Source organism: Melitaea cinxia, chromosome 8 (genome assembly GCF_905220565.1).
Source record: "Melitaea cinxia chromosome 8, ilMelCinx1.1, whole genome shotgun sequence".
In the NCBI taxonomy this organism is placed as follows: Eukaryota; Metazoa; Arthropoda; class Insecta; order Lepidoptera; family Nymphalidae; genus Melitaea; species Melitaea cinxia.
In genome coordinates this window covers 12,053,148-12,076,729 of record NC_059401.1, presented here as the reverse complement: position 1 = coordinate 12,076,729, position 23,582 = coordinate 12,053,148, and the positions used below count along the sequence as shown (strand labels likewise).

Here is a 23,582-nt window from a genome sequence, read left to right as displayed (position 1 = left end):
GTTCCATCCCCACTCATGACAAATATTTATATTCCCCATATAGATGTTTGTCGTCGTCTGGTATATATAGAAACAAAAATTATAAATCTTTCTTCTTTATAATATTAGTATAATGTAATACAATCCTTAGCAAAACAGTTTACTTTTAGAGTTCGAAACTAGATGAAAAAAAAAATTACTCAAAGATTTCAGGATATGAGATGAATACTGCGTCTTATGATTTATTGATTATGGCCAATTCATATGAAGATTTTAAAAGCATAAGGGAAGCACTGAATGCAACAGACATGAGATTTGATCAGAACATTCTTGTAGCTCTTCCTGATATTCGATGGAATAAGAACCAAAATCTAGGATTTTGTGGGAACAATTTTTATTATAATAAAAATAAGATAAACAAGATTTACAGAAATCAAAAGATGAATTGTAAACAAACGCACTCGCTTGTTAAAAAGAATATTTGTAATGACACCGAATACAAAATTACTCACTATAGGAGTTCGGACAGATTTAAAAATTTGACTAGATATAAAACATACATAGGCTTCGATAGATTAAATCTTGAAACTACATATCCGCTTTGGAGGTCAAGTATTTTAAATTACAATTATTCGAGAACGTTTCGAGTTGTGACCGCCGAATTATCCTTCAGAAAAATAAAAAAAATGTCAAAAAGTGAAATAATGATACTTGATGAAACTAACATGAATATGTACCTAATGCAGTTTTTTAAAATGCGTTCAAATTCGAGTCTGTACGTGTCCTTTTTAGGTAAGTGATTAATTGGTATTTAGAAGAAAGTGTTACTAAAATTGCCTTACAATATTAAAGTACCTGGGTGACCGAGCTTAGCTCGGTATTTTTAGTAAATCGTTTCTTTAGATAATTTACTGATATAATAATAAAAAATATGAACTGGTCATTTAAATAAACAATCATGAGTGCAATTAGAAACAAAAGGGAACAAATAATCAATCTGGAGGACGGGGATTTGAACCGTGGTCTTGTCGGTAGATCCCGACCGGCCGATTTCCCACCTGAGCTATTACAACTTTATTGACAGTTGCGAAATTTACCTTCGTATTCTAACGATATTGTAGTCATTTCTTAATTGCCTAAAAAAAGGGATAAAACGACATTTTCTAAAAATGAATCCTAGCTATACCGATTTATCTCCCCCGAAATCCTCTTCGTACTCATCATCATCATCATCATCATCATTACAGCCTATACAGTACACTGCTGGACATAGGCCTCTACAAGTTTACGTCAAAAATAACGTGAACTCATGTGTTTTGCCCATAGTCACCATGCTGGGCAGGCGGGTTGGTGACCGCAGTACTGGCTTTGTCGCACCGAAGACGCTGCTGCCCGTCTTCGGCCTGTGTATTTCAAAGCCAGCAGTTGGATGGTTATCCCGCCACCGGTCGGCTTTTTAAGTTCCAAGGTGGCAGCGGAACTGTGTTATCCCTTCCTACTAAATTTCATTCCTTCTATAACTGTGTTCCCTTTGTACTAAATTTCATGAAAATCGTTAGAGCCGTTTTCGAGATTCAGATTATATATCTTCTATATCTATATTATCTATATCTATCTATCTATCTTCTATATCTTCTATACATATATAAAAGCGAAAGGTCACTCATCACGAAATCTCTGAAACTATAACACCTACAAACTTGAAATTAGGCAGATAGGTTCCTTATAGGGCGTAGACATCCGCTAAGAACGAATTTTACGAAACTCGACCCCTAAGGGCGTAAAACGGGGGTCGGAAGTTTGTATGAAAGTCCTATGTTTTTGAAGTAAGAGACTTGAAATTTAAAATGTATGCTCTATATAGATGGCGAGAAGGTGTCAAAATAATGTATTTTTAGAAATCAACTCCCTTTTGGGGTTAAAACGGGGGATGGTAGGTTGACTCACTTATCACGACATCTCCGAAACTATAACACCTACAAACTTCTAATTTAGCAAAAAGGCTCCTTATAGAGCGTAGACATCAGATGAAAAAGGATTTTACGAAACTCGACCCCTAAAGGAGTAAAACGGGGGTTGGAAGTATGTATGAAAGTCCTATGTTTTTGAAGTAAGAGACTTGAAATTTAAAATTTATGCTCTATAGATGGTAAGAAGGTGTCCAAATAATGTATCTTTAGAAATCAACTTCCTTTTGGGGTTAAAACGGGGGATGGTAGGTTGACCCACTCATCACGAAATCTCCGAAACTGTAACAGCTAAAAAATTGAAATTTTGCTAGAAGGTTTCTTATAGGGCGTAGACATTCGCTAAAAACGGATTTTACGAAATTCGACCCCTAGAGGGATAAAACGGGGGTTGGAAGTCAAAAACCGCTGGATGGTCCATTTATCCAAGAACATCGATGAAATTTGGCAGGGAGGTAGATTATAGTTACTAGACGTCCGCTAAGAATGGATTTTGCGATATTCCACCGCTAAGGGGATTTAATTGGGGTTGATACTTTATATGAAACATATACAGCAGCTATAAGTTCGCCTGATAGGTTATTTAAGCAGCCTTAAAATAAAACTAAAAATGTGGTGTGTAGAGAGGTTTTATAAAAATAACTATTAAATTATACTAAATTGTGCCTTAGAAAAAGTTACTCAGAGTGATAAGCATTTCAAGTGACTAAAATAAATAATTTGCGTTAAACATCTTGATACTAATGCATATCTTCATAACCACGCGGACGTAGTCACGGGCAACAGTTAGTGTATTATAAAACAAAGTTCCCAAAAGCGTATGTGATCGATTCCCTCAAACTCTACTGAACGGATTTTCATGCGGTTTCACCAATGGAGAGAGGGCTTCAAGAGGAAAGTTTGGGAACGGCTAAGCCGACTTTGATGAGAGTTTCACTGGAAGTTTACCGGGAAAACTTTGTGACAAACTGATTTCAATGCGGGCGAAGCCGCGGGCACAGCTAGTTATATATAAAAGCGAAAGTTCACTCATCACGAAATCTCCGAAACTATAACACCTACAAACTTGAAATTTGGCAGATAAGCTCCTTATAGGACATAGACATCCGCTAAGAACGGATTTTATGAAACTTGACCTAAGGGGATGAAACGGGGGTTGGAAGTTTGTATAAAAGTCCTATGTTTTTGAAGTAAGAGACTTGAAATTTAAAATGTATGCTCTATAGATGGTGAGGAGGTGTCCAAATAAAGCATCGTAATCTTTATATATAAAAGAGAAAAGTCACTGACTCACTCATCACGAGAACTCAAAAACCGCTGGATGGTTCACCCATCCAGGATAGACAAAGATAAAATTTGGCAGGGAGGTAGATTATAGTTAGTAGACGTCCGCTAAGAGCGGATTTTGCGATATTCCGCTCTACGGTGGTTACACACTATACAATTAAATTGTAAATAAAGTATCCTCTCACTTCACATACAGATCAATCAAATAACAGATGTGGATATAGTTACTACCTAACTTAACATACCTGTTTGTACCTGGCATACCACAATTGCGAAGGGGTGAAAATAGGCAACCGTTGTTTTTTCACTTCATTGGCGTTTATACTCTCAGCTAATGCTCTATTTTTGTATTAAACAAATGGAGGAAGTAGCCTCAACATATTTTAATAATAATATTATTAAATCACGTTGTTTGCTTGCGATTTTATTAATTAAATACTTGAGGATATATATTCCTATGCTTGATTTCTTACTAAGTGAAACTGTTGACGATGGGTTTGAACAGTGTTCGGAGAAGCTTGCCGTTCCGCTGGCAATCGTAGGTTCTTTCCACACTGAACAATAAAATTGTGTGTGAAAATATATATCGGTCATTCTCCAATTCGGCGTTCTTTGCCTAATTACCGTGACGTTTTTTATTTTTCACTGATTTGACTTAAAAACATTAAAATATGAAACAAATTAAAAATACGAATTCAATAATTAATTTGGCATGTAACAGTTAATTGTGGTTTTCTAGATAATGAGACTTAAAAAATTTATGAGTACGGTAATTAGAAAATTTTTATATTTAATGTAACGGTAATTAGAAAATATGCTGTGTGGTTACGGCAGTAAGAATATAGCCACTCCCTCTCTTCCCGTGAGTGTCGTAAAAGGCGACTAAGGGATTACACAGTTCCACTACCACCCTGGAACTTGAAAGTACCGACCGACGGTGGGATAATCATCCAACTACTGGTTTTGAAGTACACAGGCCGAAGACGGGCAGCAGCATCTTAGGTGCAACAAAGCCAGCCCTGCGGTCTCCAACCCGCCTGCCCAGCGTGGTGACTATGGGCAAGACAAGACAAGACACATGAGTTCACGCCACGTTTTTCTTGAAATATATTCTCTCTTGCCAGGACAAATGCGACTGATCTCATCTTGCTCTACAAAAATTTGGACGTCTTGTTTGGTTTTCTCTACAGTAGTCCCTATATTATTATTATGTAAATACTTTGGTTCTATTTCTTTATCATGACTTTGTTTTGGTTTTGGATGTAGCGTGTTTTATATTTCAGTCTTAATGCTTGCTTCCTGTACTTTTCTTTTGCTCTTCTTAGCTCTATTGTTTTGTCTCAAATATGACATTTCTTTAGTTGTTTTCTATACATGCCTTCTAAATAACAATAAGAGTGAGATTTTTTTACGTATCGGTTTCTCGACAGTTATCTTTGAAGATGGTGAAGTTGGTGTGTTGAACACAAGGAAGACGCTCGTTCCGTAATATTCACACTTGTATCTTTATTTTCGGTCAAATGCTCATTATTGATTAATAATAAAATAACATACTTTCAGTAGAAGATGATGACAGGGCACTAGATGGACGCGGCGTTGATGTGGTTAAAGAAGGTTTAAAATTTGGTGTCTTTTTCAAGGGAACTAATTCTTTTTCAAAAGAAGTCGACTGCAGAAAAATTTCGTCTTGCTGATTATCTTATTTTTTTGATTTGGGATTTTCGGGACAATTTTGTACTCTTTTAGTGTACTTTTTAGCACAGCGAATATGATAAATCATTGAGATGTGGTGTGACAGAGTTTCAAGAGGATCTGTTATATTGTTATCAAGCACCTCTATATCTAAGGTCCCTTCTTCCTCGATTGTTTTCAATTTTCCCTTTTCCTTTTGTCTTTTATAGTAAGTTCTGAAATTTTCTCTACTTCTTTTTTGAGTTTTCTTCCGGCTTTTGGTGACATTTCGCAGATAGGCAGTATTTTTTTATTTTTTTTTATTGTACCCTTCTTTCTCCTTTATTTGTTTTTTGATTGCTAATACAAAAAGGGGCATTTTTAATTCGTTCTCGGCGTTGTCGCGCGGCAAGCCTTCTATTTTCTTTAACTTCCTCTTGGTCTTGGTCTTTTTGGGTTTTCCTATCCTATAAATTAAATAGTTTGATGAATGGTTAGCATATAATATAGACATATTTACGGACAATGATAATAATAATCTACGAAAACCGCGGTAAACAAGTATTACTTTTTCATACAACGGTAATTATAAACATATGGTAATTGGTATACGGTAATTAGAAAACGATAAATTTTCACAAAAATGTTTAAAACCGACGCAGTATACAAATTCTAGCTTATTACAACGTACGGAGGCCAAAGTACTGTCTCCATTTACATGATCAACTTGGGTCTATCTTAAAAATCTAGTCTTAAAATAAGAACAACGGTAATTAGAAAAGTTTTTAACCAAGGCTACGGTAATTATATACTCACGTGCTTCATTGGTGGTACACTAACATGAGAGTCATACAACTGCTGATGGACCTCGGCACACACTGAGGAGACGCGATGCGTACGGTAGTGATGTGCCAAATACTTTTATTTAGGGATGTGCACTCGAGAACAGCAGATGTTACGGTAATTAGAAGTTTCCATTGGACATATGATTACTTCATAATAATTATTTGTAGACTGGTTCTATTGAGTTGATATTTTGTTATGCGATACACGCTGCTTAATATCGTTTAAAACGTTGAATGGATCAAAGTAAATCTATACGCTATAAAAATTACAAGCAAGTTTTAAGATTAAGTTGGTGTGCGGACACGTCACGGTAATTAGAGAACAGAGGTTTTTTGAACATAAGTTAAATTAAATTAGTCTTAATTACTTAAAACAGAAGCTAATATTTTTTTACAGCTAGGTACGGATGCTATCTAAAATATATAAAAAAGTGCATTATTGAATATTATGATATTACGGTTTAAACAAGCCCGGACACGAAAAATTTTCTAATCGGAGAATGGCCGATATATAGGTTGATGATTCATTTCATTTTGCGCGATAGACGTCACAGCACTGGCTGTTGCGCTTATGTTCGTGGGTTCGATCCTCGCTCATGACGAATATTGTTATTGGGCATATAAGTGTTTGTTGCGGTCTAGGCGTTAGTTAGTGCTTGTATATTGTGTTTGTGTCGGGTACACAGAAGAAAATCCTAAGGGAGCCGTTGAGTGTGAGGTGTTGTTTCATCTCTCTGGGAATCGTTCAGTACAAAGTTTTTATTGATAATTTGTTGTGCTCTAATATAATGCTAAAATTTCAATTTATGAATTTACCCGTTTAAAAAAATTGCAGGTGTTTGGAATGAAAGGCAATCTATGCAATTTGTAAGTCCTCCTTACCCAGTTGAAGCCCGAAATCTTATGGGTGAAGCGTTTATAGTTGGTAAATGTAATTCCTCCACCGAAGGATTCACTATGTCTGACGGAGATACTTCACCACCAGGTTTATTGGATAATCTTCTCGACTTTCTGGCGCTGCGTTTGAATGCTACGTAATATATTTTAATTACTAGGCTTGATATAATTTGATTAGTTAGAAATTGATGTTATATTTGAATTTTAATACGTACATATAATTTTGTTGTGTAATATTCTTTTTGGGAACGATAATATCATTATTTATGTAAAATGTTTTTATTACATTTTATGAATACTGCACAAGAAAATTATAACATAATCCTTAAAAGATAAAAAGGATAAATATGAATAGCGTGGAATACAACGTTATTAAAAAAGGGCTATTCATAATAATTTTCTTTTGTTCTTTCTGATCTTATCTTACATTGTTGTTCTTTAAATAGTAAAAAGAATATTAATACATCTTATTTATTTAGAGTATACGGTAACAATTGTATACTTATAATTAAAATCGTGAACATAGAAATCTTTTTAGGTTACAAACTCGTTACTACGGTAAACTAGGCTACCGGACCTATGAAGGTGTTTGGACTGGGCTACTAGGAGCTCTAACAGAGCACTCTGTGGACATAGCCCTGGAACCAGTGACTGCGATGCCCTCACATCAAACTGATTTTGATTTCATATTTCCTATCTCGAAAACAATGTAAGTAAATGAAACTATGGATATGATATAATGATATATAAGTTGGATAAGGTATGAGATATGATTTGAAATAGGTTGTAGAAATTTGACCAAAGATATATTAATTTTTTTCTTTTAAATGAATCAAATTTTCCCATCATGTTACCAGTATGTGTGTATACAGTGTTATATAGCAATTTTGACTATTACATAACATTAATAAAAAATCTTATATATCAAATTCTCGTGTCACAATGTTAGTAACGATACTTCTTTGAAACGGCTGGGTCGATTTTTATGAAATTTTGTCCGCATGTCCGGGTAGGTCTGAGAATCGGCTTTTTGAGAAAGACTGAGAATTTTTCATACCCCTAAGTTATAATGGGGGGTTAATAACATATGGTATAACAACGTCTGCTGGGTCAGCTAGTATTATGTAAATTTGTGTGTAGCTCTGTGATTTTTGTCGTTTTTCAATTTTTAAAATCTTTGAATGAATAGGAGTACAGTTGTGTTTTTCTTATACATTTTTAACCGACTTCCAAAAAAGGAGGAGGTTCTCAATTCGACTGTATTTTTTTTTTTTTTATGTATGTTACATCAGAACTTTTGACCGGGTAGACCGATTTCGACAAATTTAGTTTTAATCGAAAGGTGGTGTGTGCCAATTGGTCCCATTTAAATTTATTTGAGATCTAACAACCACTTTTCGAGTTATATCTAATAATGCGTTTTTACTTGACGCTTTTTTCGTTGACCTACGTTGTATTATACCGCATAACTTTCTATTGGACGTACCGATTTTGATAATTCTTTTTTGTTGGAAAGGAGATATCCCTAGCTTGGTACCATGATAAGGAAACCAGGATCTGATGATGGGATCCCATAGAAATCGAGGGAAACTCTCGAAAATCCGTAATAACTTTTTACTGGGTGTACCGATTTTGATAATTTTTAATTTAATCGAAAGCTGATGTTTATCATGTGGTCACATATAAATTTTATTGAGATCTGATAACTACTTTTTGAGTAATCTTTGATAACGCGTAGTTGCTTGACTATTTTTTCGTCGATCTACGTTATATTACTTGTTGATGTAATTGAAGTCGGTTTTTTTTTCGTTTGCGAGCAAACACAATTATGTCAGTTATTATTTAATATTTTACAGGTATAATATTTATATTCGTCATCAAGAAACATCTGCCATCCGTGATATCTTTCTGGCTCCATTCAATCCTAAGCTGATAGCTTGTGTGGTTTGTTTGGCATTGATTGCTTCTATCACAATATTTATAATAAGCAACATGACGTTTCATGATGGCTGCAGACGTATAAGTTGTATTGATGCTGTGATTTGGTCAATGGGTATACTCTGTCAACAAGGTATTTGGTATTTTATTATTTTGTACGCTTTTTATAATGTAAAAAGAAATTATCGGTAGCTTTTAGAAGGAAAATAAAATATTACTTTCATTACATTCATAAGATATTTAAAATAAGTAAATCACACACTCAGCATGCATAATATTGTTTTGTAAGTTTTATTTTTAAAGATACCTATGTGTGCTTGTAATGTGCACAATAAAGTATATTTCTTCTTCTTCTTCTTCTTCTTCTTCTTCTTCAGTTGTCTGTTTCTAAGCTTAGTTACAGAATGCCTTTGTTATAACTGATATAGCCATTTTGTCTCGTAAAACATTCACACAGACTCGGGCAGGGAACGAACCTACAACCATCGGAACAAAAAACATATTCATTTCAAACTGCGGCCATGGGCTACTAAAATATATTATATGTTAAAATATCATCCTCGATACTTTACTTTTCTGAAAGCTATATGAATATACCTATATGAATATATATATACGTCGACTAGCCCGTTGGCGCAGTTTGTAGTGACCCTGCTTTCTGCTCCGAGGGTTGTGGGTTCGATTCCTACCCCGAGTCTGGGTGTAATATAAATATTTATTTATATATTTATATATGTATTATTTATAAGTATGTTTATCGAAAAAAAAATGTAGTTATATACAAGTCGGCTGTTACCTATAACACAAGCATTAAGTTGCTTACTTTAGGAACAGACGACCGTGTGTTATTGTGTAAATATTTATTTATTTATTTATTATTTATTTATATATATATATATATATATATTCATATAGTTTATATATATATAAACTATATGAATAGTTTTGTAGGTACTAATTATATGATAGAAATTACATCAAATACTCAATTTCTCGTTGTTCTGTGATGATTTTATCGAAATATAGTTAGCTAATATTTTCAGGTAGTTGTTGGAAACCATCTAATCCGGCGGCAAGCGTCTTGTTAATTGTATATTTATTATTCGCGTTGGTAACATATAATGCATACGCTGCTTTTATAACTTCCGTGCTATCGGTACGCGTCGCTAACGTAGGTTCGCTCGGCGATGTATTGCAATCGCCTAACATAAAAATCGGATACGTGAGAAATGGAGCGGATCAAATGTACTTGATGGTAAGTATGTGTTTTATATATAAAACATTAAACAGATTAGCTGAATCAAATACATCGATCATTACCTATTCATGTAATAACTAAGACAAAAAAAAGAATATACTACTGTGTCCTTCTATCTACTTTTATTAATAAAGACGTAATAGGTATATAGTTGTAACATAAAGAGATATAAAATAAAGATATATTGTTTTCTAATGTTTACGCGAATTTCACTCGTTGTAGAACTATTTTTTTGAGGACTCTACTTCCGTGACCATGAGTGTATAGTATCCAAAACGCCGGGAATGTAAAAATCTTAATAAGCCGCGATAAAATCTAGATATAAAATAACTAGCTGACCCGGCGAACTTTGTGAGCCCATATTGTTTTTGTTAATAACGAACATAAAAAACGGGAATTATCCAATTTAGTGCAGTCGTCTGGAAGCTACGGGTATGCGGATGTATGTAACATTTTGGTGATTCACTTTTATGAATATTGTCATATCCGATTGTAGTTTTAAAATTATTTTCAACACATAACATACATCCGTGTATATGATATGCAACGGTTTATGTAAAGACAACTTGATGAGTTTTTAAGTGTATGTTTTCAACCAAAAATGATTTGGCTACGAGCGTCTGCTCAAAACGCGTAAATTATTTGCCTTATAATAAACAATAATGTTGTACTGTGATAAGCACTGATTAACGTTCTCACGAAGACTTGTTTGTTAAATTTTATTCTATTTGTTACTTGGCTGTTAACATAAATTATTTGCACTTTATACGGCATGCAAATTATTGTTTTTATTTTATACCAATATAGTATTTTTGTGTATTGACGCGTGTGTTAAATGTATGAATATTTATTATTTCTAGTCAACAAAAGATGTACAGCTAAATGCATTCTATATTCGTGGTTACTCTGAAGCTGAGAATTTGGTGTCATCGACTGAAGAAGGTTTGATTCGTGCTGCCATGCAAGACTACGCATTTTTTTCTGGACAGCGAGCGGCTCGTACAACAATTAGGTTTGTTGTAATATCCGAACGTATATTATTTTTTATTGAGGTTGTATACAGTATATTGAGGTAGGACATAGAAGGAAATATCTTGCTCAAGATTAGGAGTCACAGCTAAATAACGATAAAATGGTACACATTATCTACTAACAAAATAACTACTCTCAAGTATTGTTGTGATACTGTGGTAAGTAAGGTTTCCAAGGCTCCTAGGGAGGCCGAATACGTCGATAATGCGCTTGCAATGCTCCTGGTATTGCAGGCTTCCAAAGGCTACGTGTTCCTCTACAAGCAGACGGACCGTAGTATTGTTTGCCATCCTCGTAGTATAAAAAACTGAAGTTTTGTTGTCATTCTCAATTTGCAAAATGTATATGTAATTAATGGAAAAGAATTGTATATACTGGTACAGGTCTTTAAGCCAGGCACGCGGTCGTTGTGCACTTCGCGAGCTGCCGGTGTTATCAACGCGCGCGCAAGTCTCTTTTCCTCTTCCTAGCCGTTCGCCATATGCAAGGCCTGTGCTTATTAGGTAAGTGAGAATAAAAGGATCTGACAAAGATTTCCTGCACTTTCTGCAATTTCTTACTTTTTAAATTACATTAATCAGCAAAGTTTTTGTGGCGTATCTAATGCTGTGGTTTCTTATAGCAGTGATTACGTATGAGACACATTTCTCTTATGTATTTTGTTGACGCGTTGGCGCAGCGGTCACAGCACTGGCTGTTGCGCTGGCGGTCGCGAGTTCGATCCCCGCTCGCGACAGACATTTGTATTGGCCATATAGATGTTTGCCGTGGTCTGGGCGTTTGTTTTTGTATATTGTGTGTGATTCTGGACCCTCGACATAGGAGAAAATCCTACAGGATAATCCTACGTTGAGTGTGAGGCGTTTATTTGTTTATTTGTAATAATATTGATGAAAATATTTTTAGTTTGTTACAATTACGAAGTGGAGGTATATTGCCACGGCTAGAGTCCGTCCTAGTACCTAGCATGCCTCAGTGTAAGCCGTCGTCAGGTTTTGCATCCGCTCGTGCTGCAGATGTCAAGTCCGCGCTATTTGTGATAATAACAGGATACATTGCCGCGGTACTAATAGGTAAGGTGTTTAATTTAATTATGTACGGATTCTACTAAAACAAAATTTTACTTACGGTCATCTTATTTCATTTTATGTGCGAAAATCACAACTAAAAAGAGACACATTAAGTTTTATCATAATTATGTTTGTCGTATTATCGCTACAGACTGTAATATCGCACTGCTGGGCATAGGCCTCTTTTTTCATCTAGAAGAAGGAACAGAGCTTAATCCACCACGCTGCTCCAATGCGAGTTGGGAGATATATTCTCTACTATGAGTAACGATCACTATCAGGTGTACATGATAACAAGCGGGATCGACGTCTTAGCGTACCCTCCGAGGCACGGTGGGGAGACCTACAAGGACTGCACACGGTGTGACCGTTGCGCAACCGCATCGTTTTATATTGTTGTCTAATTATAAAAGTTTTAATGTTTATAACTGTGAAAACTTTTTAGTTTAAATAGTTTTATTAACATACCACGATACAAATTTATGTATCCATTATTATTTAATTTAGAAAGTAAAGCCTAACAATGACAGGTCTGCAAAATAACTTTTTTGAAAAGTCTTTTTGCAAAGTAAAAACGGTCAATAATGGGTACACGTTGTATCTAGGTTTCTTTCAGTAAGTTCATGCGGCACCCATACACCGAGCTCATTTGTATATTCAGCTTTTTTCATCCATATCGATCTAGCTCCACTTTTTCAAAAATGTTGTCATGTTTATCCGTAACTGGGCAACCAGAGCAAAATGCGCTTTTTTTCTCGATCTTGATTTCTCGACTGAAAAAGCTTAAACCAATTTTAATAATAATAATTCAATAATTTTTTGAAGTGAAACTTTTTTATCGGCGTTGGAAAAAAAATTACTGTCACATTTTTCGGTTACGCGTCACATTTTTCCGTCATCTTTTTCTTGTCTCTACCACGGTTGATTCGAAGAGTACTTTATCCAGCTGAGTAGGAATAGCATGTCGTTTAAGCGGACTAACTCCCACCGCTAGACTTGACCGTTTTATTTCTAACATTATAGTCATGTGATAAATATCAAAATGCTTTAATAATCATAATAGTAATAAGGTAAAATGGAATAATTGTATTATTTGTATTCATGTCTATGATAATAAAAGCCTTTTGTTAAACTTTATCTAATTTAACTTTAATAACCAATTTCTGTAAAGTTGCATATAGTAGATCATTTTTCGAAATATAAGGTCATAAAGAAGTTTCACTTCTTACGTGTGTACACTAGTACACGCCCACATTTTTTTTATACTCTTTATCACTGTAGCCTAATACAGTCCACTGCTAGACATAGGCCTCCACAAGTTTGGCCAAAAATGGTATGCCAAAAATGGCATGAACTCATGTGTGTTGCCCATAGTCACCACGCTGAGCAGGCGGGTCGGTGACCGCAGGGCTGGCTTTGTTGCATCGAAGACGCTGCTGCTCGTCTTCGGTGTGTGTATTTCAAAGCCAGCAGTTGGATGGTTATCCCGCCATCGCTCGGCTTGTCAAGTTCCAAGGTGGTAGTGGAACTGGTTTATCCCTTCATCAATCAATCATCATCATTACAGCCTATACAGTCATCTGCTGGACATAGGCCTCCACAAGTTTACGCCAAAAATAACGTGAACTCATGTGTTTTGCCCATAGTCACCACGCTGGGCAGGCGGGTTGGTGACCGCAGTACTGGCTTTGTCGCACCGAAGACGCTGCTGCCCGTCTTCGGCCAGTGTATTTCAAAGCCAGCAGTTGGATTGTTATCCCGCCATCGGTCGGCTTCTTAAGTGCCAAGGTGGTTGTGGAACCTTGTTATCCCTTAGTCGCCTCTTACGACACCCACGGGAAGAGAGGGGTTGGCTATATTTTTACTGCCGTAACAACACAGCGAACTATATACTCTTACTGACACTACATTAGGTCCATAAAAGTCACATTTTTTTTCGCTAATTGGGTCGTATTTTCCTCTTTTTAAAAGTAAAAAATTAATATGTAAGCTTGTAATTGTAAGTAGTGTAGTTTGTATTTAATTTGTAAGCTTAACAAACTGTATGATTAAAGTGTGTCTGCAAGTTTGTTATGAAGTGGTGGAAGCAACCTACCAGATCTATCAAAGTCGGGTTAATGACATTTTTTATTTCAATTTCCAATTTTGTTCTAACACGCTGATATGATTTTTTCCAATGTATATTTCTTGCTCTACTATCCCATTTACCAATATAATTCAAAAAAATGGTCTACTCTTACTATAAAATTATAAAAATGCTAATTTACCGCTAAGAAGTTATTTAATATAGGTAAGCGATGTATGGAAAATTGATTTCAATATACGCCAATTAAGAAAAATTGTGACGGGACACATTAAAAAAAGTTTATATTTGTAATAAAGAGGTCAACATTTATAAGTTTTATGTAAAATTTCTGAAAAACTTTTTCATCGCAGCCCTGTCTGTGTATTTAAAAGCAATGTGAATGTGGTTTTAAATCTATCAAATGTAGAAAGTGTGTACCAACGTTAAACCTTTTAATCGATTTTACATAAGACCTTTTCAGTTAAATTAACTGTTTGGTAAAGGGTATTTGTTTGGTAAAAACAACATGGCGTGTAATGTGTTTTTTTTTTTGTAAATAATTCAAAGAAAACATCTAAAGCACGCATTTTAATATGTACTTCCGTATTATTTTACATTAAAAAACCAATTATTTTTTGCTTAATAACAGGCTTAGCTGAATTTTCTTGGAATAAACGGAAAGAATTAAGACGAAATTTGAGGCGACGTTTACGGCGAATTTGTAAATAAGTATTATCAACTGTCGATATGTAAGAGAAGAGTAGTGTTCGTAAAAACATAGTTACACTTCTTTTAAGATATTATTCACCCTGGTTTTGTATATTCATCACAAGCACAAAAAATTTACTATTATATATAATATATATTAATAATAATGTATATTATTTAATATAGTTTTCTCACGACATGGAGTTTTTAAATAGATTTGAAAATTGACTTCTTCTTGAATACAGATGCACGTTTTGGGAGTGTTTTGGATTATTTGTGTTTTCTGTATGTCCCCCTTAACGACAATTTTATCTAATATGTTAAAAAATAAATTAAAAAAAAAATACATTACATTCTTTTTAATTATTGTTATTTTTTAATTTGTTACAAGAAAATGATCTTCAGGCAGAGTTTGTTTTGCAATAGCGTCCTTGAAACTTTCATTTAATGGAATTTTAGATTTTAAGTGATCCGCTAAAGCCTTCTGTAGCGTTCGGGACTCAATCGTAGAGAGATTTGTAGCTAAACCGAGGGCTGCGTACACTCGTATGAAAGCAGTCGAACATCCAGCCCCTGAAAAAAAAAACAACAATAATAAATTACTAAAATTTAAATGTTTGATTCTTATAAGGAAGAAAAGAGAAGCAGATGACCCCGCTACTCTATTATAATCCCATGTCATATTTAAACAAAATTATGTATAATATATGTAATTTTATAATTATATCAAAAATAGCAGAGTTAGAAAGTATTTCCAACTAATTGATTGCACTATTTTGTTATTATTTATACATCTGGTAAAAATAATAACAACATAATATACACTCAGGACTCGTCTTAAATCCCTCGCTTCGCTCGTGATTTAAGTTTTTAACACCCTCGCTACGCTCGGGAGTAAACCTCGAGTCCTTCGTTACGCTCGCGATTTGAATCGTCACCCGCGACAGAAGACATTGCTTTATCCCCTTGGTTAATAATCTACTAATAATTGCTACTTGGTACTATTAATAGATAATTAAAAAGTAATATCTATAAAAGAGACACATTTTTCAAACTTATTACCATATGTTCCAAATTCTCCAGACTTGTAATCGTTGGGATAAATGTAGTGGTATTCTGGCCAGAAGGTCCTATTTAGCAGGAAAACTGAGTTTGAGTCAGGTGGGTACCTGTCGAATAATTTATAGTTTATTGTTGTTTAATTCATATAGCACTTTATATGCAGATAGGAAACATATATATGTTCTTATTTTATATTAACTGCTACTGCGTTGATCTAAAATCCGCTAAGCCTATGCGGGATCTAAGTCGAAAAAACAAGCATCGTCTTCAAAAAAGGAAATGTTTTCAGGGTTTAGTCCTTAAAAAAACCCATGTAAGGCCCATGGTATGAAAAGTATAGAGAGTATGAAAAGTATAGCAAGAAACAACTGACGATGACGATCAGAGCCGCTGCCTCTTGGTGACGTTAAAGTAACGCTTTACCGCGCTTTTAGCTGTTTATGCAAATTATAGATATAAAAGTAGACCAGCATTTACTCTACCGATACGAATAGCAAGCGTCAACTCATGTTTCGCTTTACGAGTATTATTGTTGGTAATTATCACGTAATTATTCTTAAGAAGCAACTCCAGTCACGCGTGAGAGCAGATAAAAACATTTTTTTTTACACGAAATTTTTACGGCTTTAGTATTTTAATAAAAGTGTGTCAGATCGACGAGGATTTCAGAAAATTTTACTTAAACAACTCGATTTTAGTATGGTTTCCTTACAAAAACTAAAACTGTTCTTTTTGTTAAATATTTGTTTTTTGTTAAACTAGTTATATGTTTAATTATTAAGTCAGTTACACATATTGAGGACTGCTGATGTAACAAAGTTCCTCAATCGGAACAAAACCTACCAAACGATGACTGGACCCATTTTGACGTAAATGCAGAGTTGCAATTTTTTACTTGAATTCTGTTTTAATAATTATCTCATCATTATTGCTGGCAACTATCATCAAGTAGAACATAATTTATAGACATTAAAAATATGTACAGTTGAAATTGTTATATATGCTTAGAATGAATAAATTGAAATTGACATTGACTTTTTTTTCGACCTTCCGTCAGTAGCTAACGTAGTCAGTATAATAATAATATGTAATTTTTTCTCAAGTATAAATGTAATGTAGTATTAAAGCAAAGGATTTTTTAGCGAGCGCGCTGTATAAAATGAATAAAAATAATTTTGATGCTTTTATGTTAAAAAAAATACACGTAGGTAAGTTATTTAGAGAAAAAAATACACAAGTAGTATAAGTATATGTACTTAGTTGTGTTAAAATTTAATTCTAGAAATAGACATATCTACTATGTATTCAAATAAATAGTTGAATTGTATAATATTGTTGTAAATAAAAACTCGGTCACCAATCCGCCAGCCCAGCGTGGTGACTATGGGAAACACACATGAGTTCACGCCATTTTCGGCGCGAACTTGTGGAGGCCTATGTCCAGCAGTGGACTGCGATATGCTGAAGTGACTGAAATAAACACTTACTTTTCGCCTTCCTTAAGTCCCCAAACACAAACACCACTTTCTAGCAGCCAAGAGGCGTGTAGAACTAATGCATAGCGAAAGAAACCGATTATGAATACTGTGCACAAGACTGAGTCGTCCCAGTATTCTAAAGGCGCGTTCAGGGGCAGCAGGAGGAATAAGATTCCATACAGTATCCAATAAAATCTGAAAATACGCAATTTCTATATTTCATTTTATACTACGGAATAAATCATTCAATTTAACAGGTTTTAGGTAGGTCAGAGTTTAATTCATTTCTCTCTCTCACAATCGAGGCTTGGTTGGTAGTTACGTACCAAAAGAGTGACGAACATTATCATAATAGGCTTTCTCCAAGCTCTTAACTATTAATGAATTAAATGTCATAGCTTAGCTTTGGATTATATGGCATAGGTGACACCGACAGAGTTACTTATTAATGTTAACATTTTGCAAATTTAATTTATTTTTATTTATTTTTATTTTTGCACATTAATACAAAATAGTAACATAACATATAACTTGATATGATATAAAGGCGGCATTTTCGCTAACAATGGAATTTCTTCCAGACAAAATCTTAGACAGAGGAGTAGTAGGAAGGGGCGTCAAATTAAATTTAACGAAAAATAATCTAATCAAATAAATAAAATTAGAGTGTCTGTTTGTAATATTAAAATAACCGCTTTTTACTAAATGCATGTGGATGTGTCCATGGTACATATACCAAAATAATATTTTTTTACAATTTTGGTCTGCCTGTCTGTCTGTCTGTCTGTTTGTTCCGGCAAATCTCTGAAACGGCTGGACCGATTTTGACGGGACTGTCACTAGCAAATAGCTGATGTAATAAAGAGTAACTTAGGCTACTTTTATTTTAGAAAACTATTTATTTTGTAACTCTGCGAACTGAAAAATAACTTTTTTGTTAAATTGCACGCGGACGAAGTCGCGGGAACAGCTAGTAGTAATAAAATAAATCAAAAAATATAGATAAATATAAGAATTAATTAGTTTAGATATATATTGCATAAATATTACGCGATATTCTTGAAAAGTATAATTTGACACTCAAATCGATATTATATAGTAATGATGTGTCATCATTAAACGTATTAGCATTGGCGAATATTGCGTTATATTTCTGTTGATTTAGCAATATATAAACAGCGTTTTGCATTTAGTTGCGCTTTTTATTTCTGTTCTATTGTCAATATTTTTTTTTATATATATAAACATACTTTTTGAAATTACAATATTAATAGAAACCATTAAATAGAGGTTGGTACAAAAAAATCTATTATGTAATCAGTTAGATGCTGCACATATAAATATATCATAGATAAAGAAGAGATAAATGACATAAAAAAACGAGTGTGCTTTGGACACACGACTGAAGTAAAACTTCTTTACCTGAACTTTAATGCGCTCGCACCTCTTTCTTGGTCTAGGGTAATATACGAAACGTAGCTCTCTCTCTTTCTATCTTCACTAACTTATATCTCCCTCTCAACTTTCGTTGTAACGCCTCGCTCGATCACACTTTTCGTAACACTTTCGTCACGCATTCATCAGCTTACTCCCCAAGTCAAGAGTGCGTAAAGAAGTTTTACTTCAGTAAAAGAAATCTTTGTCAAGAAAACTACAAAAGCACTTTTGTATGGTCATTTAACATAGTAAAAACTATACATCTATACATCTGAACAAATAAATAAAATTGGAGTGTCTGTTTGTAATATTAAAGAAACCGCTTTTTACTAAATGCATATGGATGTATACACGGTACATATACCAAAATAATATTTTTTTAAAATTTTTGTCTGTCTGCCTGTCTCTCTGTTTCCGGTTAATCTCTTAAACGGGTGGACCTATATGACTGGACTTTTACTGGTAGATAGCTGATGTAATAAGGAGGAACTTAGGCTACTTTTATTTTAGATTTTTTTTTATAACTCTGCAAACTGAACAATAACTTTTTCGTTAAATTCCATGCGGGCGAAGTCGCGGGCCCAGATAGTTTTAAACAAAAACAGATAGTTACCTTTTTTGAAACATTACGACTGAATCATCCTCAAGATCTGACATATCAATAGAGTTTTTCAATGCCTCTTGATACTGACTATGTTTTCTTATTCTAGTCAGGAAATGTGCGTAAAGGAATCCTTTTCTACAATCATAAGGATCTATATCTGTCTTGAAATAAGCATGGTGAAATCTATGATTCTGAACCCAATCATATATTGATCCCTATGGAAACACGTGTCATCCGTTACAATGAAAAAGAAATTCACACAAATAAATATAGGATAAAATTACATTACGTATACAATATTTCTTTCCTAATTGCAACATCGAATAGCAATTCATAATGATGTGTAAATACTCCAAACTTTTTGTTTAATTTTAAGTAATCAAGTGTTGGATATCTATATAAATAAAAGTTAATTGACGAAATGTATTTCCGCGCATAATTTCCGAATGATTACACCAAATTGGAAAGTTCTTTGAAATAAATCGATATAATCTCAAAAAAAAAAACTTGGCCAGATATCAAATAAGTTTTATATAATAAATAATAAATATTTTTTATGGAACTACCGTGGAAATAAAATTAATTATGAAAATAATATTGGTCTAAAGTTGTTAAGAATATTGTATACGCTACTTTTATACTCAACAATTTCAATTTGAACCTATTTTTGGTCGTGTATACATATAAAAAATACGAAAATTTCCATCTTTATTGATATTAGTTAACTTGAAAAAGTAGTACTGACATTTGAATTACTTGACCACTTAAAGAGTTATTACAGTGAGAATAAAAGAATGTAAACAAAACGTGAACTTAGCTCTATCTTAGGCACTTACTTGTCCGGCCATGGTTTGAAGAAGCATTAGGGCTATTCGCAAGTTAGTGTTAGCTTTATAAGTACTATGAGCCCATAATCTATGTGCACCTGTCGTTACTCCCAATATTGCCAAAAGTGTGAGAGCTACCACTAAAACAAAAGAAATATAAAATCATTTTCTACAATTCAATCATAAGAATCTATATCTGTCTTAAAATAAGCATGGTGAAATCTATAATTTAGAACCCAATCATATATTGATTCCTATGGAAACACATATCATCCGTTACAATCTTGCTCCGTTCGCCTTACTCGAGCACACTTTTCATAACGCTCTCGTCACGTCAACAGCTAACTCCCCTAGTCAAGTGTGCGTAAAGAAGTTTTACTTCAAAAATTGACCGTTTTTCTGTTTGTACAATGACTAAGAAAACTAAAGAATAAATTTAAATGAAACTGGGATCTATAAAACTTTTACTCCGGAATGCAATACGCCATTTTTAGTAGAAGAGATACTTAAATGTATGCATTGGGTGTAATTACAGCGTAATTTATTACGTATAAAATCGATTTTTTTGTTAGAAATAAGATATTATAAAAATTATGTAAACATTGTAAGATCGGTGACATAACTCTATGCATTTGGTCTGAAATAATTTGAAACGAGTTACGTACAGTAACATTTTTTTTTTAATATAATATATAAATTGTCAATGTCTTACGTTATCTTGTTATATGTATACAATGTGTTTGAAATGAACTGTATGTTGTACAAAATTGTAATACATATTTAATTTATTATTCGAATATCACTACAGCCTATCGCAGTCCACTGTTGGACATAGGCTTCCACCAGTTGCGCGTCAAAAATGGCGCGAACTTATGTGTTGCTCATAGTCACCACGCTGGGCAGGCGGGTTGGTGACCGCAGGGCTGTTTGTATTTCAAAGCCAACAGTTGGATGGTCATCCTGCCATCGGTTGGCTTTATAAGTTCCAAGGTGGTAGTGGAACTGTGTTATCTCTTAGTCGCCTCTTACGACACACACGGGAAGAGAGGGGGTGGCTATATTCTTTATTGCTGTAGCCATACAGCTTATTTTCGTCATATGTAGAAATATATTACGAATACTGCATTCAGCCTGCAACATTCCACTGTTGGGCATAGGCCTCTTTCTCCATGTAGGAGAAGGATTGGAGCTTAATCCACCATGCTGGTCCACTGCGGGTTGGCAGATATATTCCCTATTATGAGTAACGATCGTTATCAGGTATTTATGATAACAAACTAGACCGACGGCTTAACGTATTCCCGGGGCACGGTGGGGAGACCCACAAGGACAGACATCCAAACCAGAAAGAAAATTTTGTACAGTTACAAATGTCCATCCTGAGCGGAAATCGAACCCGCAAATCATCGGTGCTTTAGGTGACTACTCGCACCACTACACCTGATCGGTTGTTTAGTAATATTTGTGATATCATTAAAAAAATATTATAATATAATTTAATATAAATATTAAATCTATATTAACTCAAGACATATCTATCTATCTATATATATAAAAAATTGAATGTTGCGCATAACTCGAGGATGGCTCGATCAATTCCGCTAATTTTTTTTGTATGTTCCTTAATAATACTATTAAAAAAAATACTATTAACTTTTGACAGAACGAAGTCTGTCCGGGCAGATAGTATGATTAAAATAGTGTTCTATGACAAGTATGTACGTGTATCATGGGAAATTATTCTTTATAATGTAAAGAGAAAATCCATGGAATCGAGATTTTATTTGCTCACTGTGATGATTTTGTAAGAGTTGTTTTACTATCTTTTTGTACGCTAATACACTCTAAAAACTTTTTTTTTATTATTACAAGTGCAAACAATGTTTATTTTGAATATTCCAACAAAAATTATGATTTTGTGTTCATTGCATTGAGGGATAGCATAAATTTAGGCGACCTGGTGTTCAACAGTTTGTTTTATTTTATTTAATATATTTACCTACGGTTATTTACACTAATGCAACTCAATAATAATTACAAATATTACGAAATTAAATGTATCAACTACTTACAGGTAAACACCACATGTTTAACAAAAACGATATGAACATTAAAAACTTAAGTAACTTGAAACAATTAGAAATTGAAAGAAAAATTCTTCTAAGACAGGGATAATTGCGATTCTAGGGTTAGGTATGTTTGGGAAAAAATTTACTAAAACAAATTTATTTTTTAGTATTTTAATAATATTTTATAGTCTCTGTTGCGTTTAAGTTATAACTAATTTTTGGTCGAATATAAACCTTCAAGAATATTTGTGATTTTTTTAGTAGAATAGACATAAGTGTAAAATTAACCTTCGATGCATTTTGAAGTGGGTATTGCAAAATTGCTGTTTTATACTACATATAACAATTAATATAATTTAATCTTATGTGTATATATATATATATATATATATATATATATATATATATATATATATAAATTAAAAAATATTATAAATAAATGAATAATAAATAATTAGACATATAAAACATAAGATATTATTTAAATTCTCAAAACATAAATAAAATAAATAAACATACTTACAAAGTGCGGTTGTTAACAACTTTGCTTCAAATATAATTAACCAAATTCCATATAATGAAAGGAGGTGTATGTGTATAAAGAAGAGAACTGCGGGCCAATTAGGCTCCCTTGATGTACTTAACTTCGTCAGATCCTCTGTAGATGTCGCTGTCATTTTGAATGTACCTGAAACTTTTGTATACAATGTTTCGTGAAAAATCACTTCATTAATTAAAAACATGATTTATATGGTATTATTTGCATTATTAGGTATATTTTGACATACTTTTCTTCTTATATAAATAGGTAATGATTCAAATATTCTGATTCTGATTTTTGGTTATTATAATAGGATGAAGATTTAAAAATATACATTAAAAGCGCACAGATATATATATCTATATATATATATATATATATATATATATATATATATATATATATATAGCAGGAGATCCGAACTAGAGAACTTCACTTCATCAAAATAATTTTATATTTATTTTAGTACATTAGAAAAATAATCACGAAAGATTTGACCAAAAATTCCTGGCCATACTAGAATTAATTCAAAATTGAATAATTTATTTTTACTTTGCACCTATGAATTTAAAGAAGAAATTTAATACCTACGGAGAGTATGAAGCCGGTACAAAATGCAAACGTTGGTTTGTCTATTATTTTCCTGGCAAAAGTACTGGGATGGCAGGTATAAAACAGGTATATTTTATATATATAAACTAGTTACTTTCATCCATATGTTTAATAAAAAAATTATACATCAAAATGAGTGCTGTTTCATTGCGAATAAGATGACATAGGGTTGTCAGCTAGTCTAAGTCTAGGTTGAAAGGCGGTTGCCGAATATAATGTAGTCTGGTCAGGAATT

At 33.5% G+C, this 23,582-nt stretch overlaps 2 protein-coding genes across 2 annotated transcripts; one reads left to right on the top strand and one right to left on the bottom strand.

Moving 5' to 3' along the window:
• Nucleotides 1–230: 230 nt before the first annotated feature.
• On the top strand, nt 231–11,985 carry LOC123656019 (probable glutamate receptor). Its single transcript, XM_045591742.1, has 8 exons — nt 231–426; nt 6,585–6,783; nt 7,185–7,355; nt 8,503–8,717; nt 9,628–9,839; nt 10,703–10,854; nt 11,258–11,377; nt 11,781–11,985. The coding sequence occupies exons 1-8, from the start codon at nt 231–233 to the stop codon at nt 11,983–11,985; spliced, it is 1,470 nt and encodes a 489-aa protein (XP_045447698.1).
• Nucleotides 11,986–15,061: 3,076 nt separating this feature from the next.
• LOC123655702 (acyl-CoA Delta-9 desaturase) lies at nt 15,062–22,886 on the bottom strand. The gene is made up of 6 exons (XM_045591456.1): nt 22,718–22,886; nt 20,135–20,265; nt 19,308–19,513; nt 17,267–17,452; nt 15,780–15,886; nt 15,062–15,290 (listed from the first exon to the last, which is right to left on the bottom strand). The coding sequence occupies exons 1-6, from the start codon at nt 22,869–22,871 to the stop codon at nt 15,094–15,096; spliced, it is 981 nt and encodes a 326-aa protein (XP_045447412.1). The 5' UTR covers nt 22,872–22,886; the 3' UTR covers nt 15,062–15,093.
• Between the last annotated feature and the right edge of the window lie 696 nt (nt 22,887–23,582).